Source organism: Nematolebias whitei, chromosome 3 (assembly GCF_014905685.2).
Source record: "Nematolebias whitei isolate Nwh7 chromosome 3, NemWhi1, whole genome shotgun sequence".
NCBI classification, from domain to species: Eukaryota; Metazoa; Chordata; class Actinopteri; order Cyprinodontiformes; family Rivulidae; genus Nematolebias; species Nematolebias whitei.
This window is the reverse complement of record NC_056500.1, coordinates 4477011-4481955: the sequence shown is the minus strand read 5'-3', so window position 1 is coordinate 4481955 and position 4945 is coordinate 4477011. Positions and strand designations below refer to the sequence as shown.

Sequence of the window (4945 nt, the reverse complement as noted above, 5' to 3'; positions counted from 1 at the left end):
TTAGCAGCATGGTTCTGTTAGCAGAGTGGTTCTGTTAGCAGCATGGTCCTGTTAGCAGAGTGGTTCTGTTAGCAGCATGGTTCTGTTAGCAGCATGGTTCTGTTAGCAGCATGGTTATGTTAGCAGCATGGTTCTGTTAGCAGCATGGTTCTGTTAGCAGAGTGGTTCTGTTAGCAGCATGGTTCTGTTAGCAGCATGGTCCTGTTAGCAGAGTGGTTCTGTTAGCAGCATGGTTCTGTTAGCAGAGTGGTTCTGTTAGCAGAGTGGTTCTGTTAGCAGCATAGTCCCGTTAGCAGCATAATGATAATGACCGCAGCAATGGACAATGACTGCCCTCCAGAACCGTGTGAGACAGACACGGAACATCCAAACTTACCCGTGGAACCGAACTGTTCCCTAGAATTCAGTCCGTTCAGGCAGATGGAGGGTCATGGAGATGGCCGCCATGACAGGCTGGAGACTGAGCCTGAGGAGGGAAGGGGGATGGGAACTGAACCACGATGGCAAGGCAGCGACACACAAAACTCCAAAAGTGCGTCTCGGTCATACCTGTTGCGTGGGTGTACAGTGGAGGCGCAAAAAATTCCAAACAAAAACAACAAGAACACAAAAGGCGGGCGAGTTAAAGCAGAGCTCTCATCAGTGCTGCCATACTGCTGCGCACGTTTACAATTTAATTTACCGTAAGTTGTTCAGTTGTTGTTTCCAGAACTTGACTGAAGCTTAAAGACTCCAAAAAGCAGACGTATAACTTTGTTTTTGGATCTGTCTAAAATTGTAAATGGTAAATGGACTGTACTTATGTAGAGCTTTTCTATCTTATCGAGACACTCTAAGCTCTTTACAACAATCTGTGCCTCATTTACCCATTCATACAGCTCTATACTAGATCTATATAAAGAATAATCAGAGCTTTATCACAGTCATACACCGATGGGACACATCGGAGGAAATGAGGGGTTCAGTGTCTTGCCCAGGGACACTTCAGCATGTGACTGCTGGTGGAATCGAACCCCCAGCTCTTGCATTGGAGAACGACTGCTCTAACCACTCAGCCACAGCCGCCCCTAATCCTATCCTCACTTCCTTTACAACTTCCTTTAACAATTTCCTGCGCGATCATTAAAGTTCTATCTTATCTTATTTCGTCTTTTGAGCTGGAAGAGTGGCGTGCACATGAGTTCATGCCAAGTTCATGTGCACGCCACTGCTCCAGCTCCAAATATGCCGTAAAGGAAGTTCTTTTCCTTCTTTGGTGTTTTACGGTGGATTGTATCCAGTCTGTTGCATCACCGCCTGCTTCAGACTGAACCCCACGCCGACATTTCCACAAAGGAAGGTTCGCTGACGTGAAACGTGAATCTGTCGATCTGCGTTCGATCACTCCGTGGCTTCTCAAGGACCTGGACGTGTGACACAAAAAAACGAATTTTGGAATAGAAACTGAATTATAGAACTCAAAATTAAAGTAGTCAAACTGAGTTTTCAATTCAACAAAATACAGTTTCAAACCTTTAAATTCAGTTTCAATTTAGCGAAATTCATTTTCCAACCGATGGACTTAATTTCAAATTGCGCGAACACAGATTCAGCCTGAGCGATTCCGGTTCAGTTTCTGACGGAACCAGTTTCTGCACATAATATACGCATTTCATTTCAATTAGTTTAATTTGAACAGTTCTCAACACAAGACGTCTCCAGTTAAAGCACAAACGGTCAGATTCAACTCAACTGGACTACAAGTCGGAGCCAGTTTATTACAAAATGAGAATAATTAAAGAAGCTATCTGAGAAGTGCTCTTTGTACGTTTTTAGACGTCCACATGGTCCAGCCATGTGATAAATCCATGGATCGTTTTGAGATGCTCCTAACTACAGAGATCCTGTGCAGGTAGAAGGACATGGTCCGGGGGTTAAAATACACACAAGCCCACAGTTTGGTGACATTAGGAGCAGAAGCCAAGTTGATGAAACGTTTTATTAAAGTCTTGAAGGTTTGTCTGTTTCTTTGTCGATGAACAGAAAGGTAATTTATTCTCCAGTGTCAGAGAAGCAGCCGCTCCACCACCTCAGCTTTTACCTTTTTATCCGTTTGTTTTTGTAGGTTTCTCAGAGGGACGTGCAAGCAGGCAGATGGCGCCTGCCCGTTCTCCCATAAGATTGCCAAAGAGAAGGTAACGTATACACCCACCCCTCGTGGCCTAGATGGTAGACAAGTTCGTGTTTTATGGGTTTTCATGGCAAAGGCCAGGCTTTGGTGTGCTCTGAAGGTATAGGGTGACGCAGGATTGGGGCGCAGTCCTCGTGGATCGTATTTAGGCTCCTGGCACAGCTCCTGTTTCCATGGACAGGACGGAGGGATGATGAGCTGATGGCTCATTTAAACCGTTTCGTTTTTTTAGTCACCTGTCTGATCACAAACAGCCTTCATCCCTGAAAGTCTCTCAGACGCACCTGTGTGGAACAGTTTCAGATACGATTAGAGCCACGTTTACCGTTTTATCACCAGTTTCATGTTTTCTTCCAGTTTGAAGGTCATTGTTGATTCATAACGCTGACCTGACTCTACTCTGTTAATTCATTTCCTAATATAACGCCAAACAGGACGCACGCAGCCGTGGGTTAACACAACGCCAAGGCGGAAAGACATCAACAGTGACTTCTGAACTACAACTGCTGCCCATCAATCTGGGAAGGGTCAAAGGTCATTTAGAGCCCATCGTTCTACAGAAAGAATTATTCACAAGTGGGAAACATTTTAAGACGGCTGCCAGTCTTCCCAGCATATGTACCCCGAAGGTCAGACCAGAAGGTCAGGCTTCATCTCAGACTCCGCAGACCTCAGTTAGCAGGTCAAAGATCAAAGGTCACAGCAGGACGAATTAGGAAAAGACTATGGTTAGGTTTGGAAAGTTTAATCTGAAGGAACCACTAGACTTCCACAACAAAGCAGAACCAAAGTAGACAAGTTTACCCATAATGCACTGCCGAATATCAGCACAAACATTTCATTTATGCATTAAAGCATGGCGGTAGAGGGCTGATGGTTTGGGCCCCTGTCACTGAGTGAACCTGGAGCTCCTCTGTGGACCAAAGGGTTCTGAAGTCAAATGTGAGTCCAACAGCTGAAGCGTGGACCAAACTGGGTCCAAGAGAACAATGATCCCAAGCACAGCAGCTGGTCTACAGCAGAACAGGTCAGAAAGAAAAGACTTGAGGTGCCTCAGCGGTCCAGTCAGGGACCAGAACTAGGCCTGTCGTGATAAACAATAAATCAATTAATCGCATGATAAATGAAAATCGTCAACCTCATTTTTATTTATCGGCTTTATCGTTTCTTCGTGTCTCTCTCTTTCTACTGAAGACACTGGATGACAAAAAGATCAACTCCGGCTCTTCACTGACCCCGCCCCTTTCTCTTTTCTCTTTAAAATCTGTTTTAACGATCCAAAATCACGTTTTTGGATCATTAAAAACAGCTAAGCTGAGAAGCTAAGCTACGAGCTAAGCTAACAGGCCGACCTCGGGGGGGAAAAACCTCCGTCTTGTCGAAGCTCAAAAATTCACGGTTGAAACCCGTGCCTTCGTGTAAAAAGTTGTTTTTCTCTGCAAAAAGAAGCTGAGAACTTGTTTACTGATTTTTTTATTAAAAGCTTTGTGTGAAAAATGCTAAAGAGCTTAAACCACACCGAGCGTCCGCCATTTTGAGAACCAAAAAAAAGGAAAGGGAGACAGCCCATGTCACGTCAAGGGGCCTCCCTCCCATTTTTCTTAAAGAGACACGCTGCTTGCTCCCTCACTATCCATCCTTGGGTTTAAACAGTCTTATACTGCCATCCGGTGGTCAAAAAAAAAGGTACTACACTCAAAACAAATGAACCAACATTTCTTCTTAAATTTGACAATAATTATAAATTATTGTCAAATTTCAAAAAATATTATCGTTTATCGCAATAATTTCTGAGACAGTTATTCAGCCAGCAAAATTTGTTATTGTGACAGGCCTAACCAGAACCTCAACCTGGTCTTCAGGGAGCTGAACAGAAACCTCAATGAGATGATGCTGGAAAGAAGAGTGGGCCAGAACTCCTCTACAACCACGAGAGACAAACAGACCACTGAGAGTTTCCGCCGCTAAAGGAGTTTCTACGAGCTGCTGGATCTAACTTTAACCCTCCACGCACTTTTATTTTATTTTTATTTGTTTTCTATCATTTTAAATACGCTTGCGTTTTATCCGTATCTGCATTTGTCAAAGTCTCGTTCTGTGTGATTTAATGAGACCGAGGGGAAAGTGTGAACACTGAAAAGGAGGAACGCTGCTTTGTGTTGACAAACAGCTCAACAACAGGTGCCCTGTTGCCTCACCCTTTTCTCACACTCCCACAATGCACTGCACCTGTGTGAGCTGTCACCCTGTACGTGCTGAGAGCCCAGCTGTCTTGTCTGCAATGCCCCCTTACCTCCAAACCCCTCCCTCCAGGGGATACACCTGCTCCTATTTCATGCGGAGCCCTTAAGTAGGACTGTACACCGCCCCATGCAGCGGGTGGTGGTGGGGGGGGGGGGCGTCATTTCTGGGTGGGTGCAGAGTTATGCATCCAGCACCTCTCCGAACTTGATCCGGGCACTCGTGTAGATATACAAGCCTCAATCCTGAATCCTGCCCACAACTACCACAAATACTTGGAAACCAGATACACGCAGGTCAACTCCCCTGGCACTCCCTCAGCCGGGAGCACCAGTCAACCGCCCCCCCGCCCCCTCCCACATCGACCCCCGGTCTGTGCTCACATCCAGAGCACATAAACACATCATGAGAGCTGGACGAGCCGCAGCCTGGATAAATATTTCTGTAGCAGTTAATTAGATAGAACAGATCCCATCTCAGCGAGGTGGAGTCTCTCCCACGTCCGAGCACCCCCCCCCCCCCCCCCCCCCCCCC

The 4945-nt window shown here is 45.8% G+C and overlaps 1 protein-coding gene across 1 annotated transcript in view; it reads left to right on the top strand.

Annotated features, from left to right (window-relative positions):
• zc3h3 (zinc finger CCCH-type containing 3) overlaps positions 1-4945 on the top strand; it is a 97461-nt gene that overhangs the window by 77439 nt on the left and 15077 nt on the right. The window contains exon 8 of the mRNA XM_037674448.1: positions 2105-2174. Within this exon, the coding sequence (XP_037530376.1) occupies positions 2105-2174 (70 nt within the window). The remainder of the gene's footprint in view (positions 1-2104; positions 2175-4945) is intronic.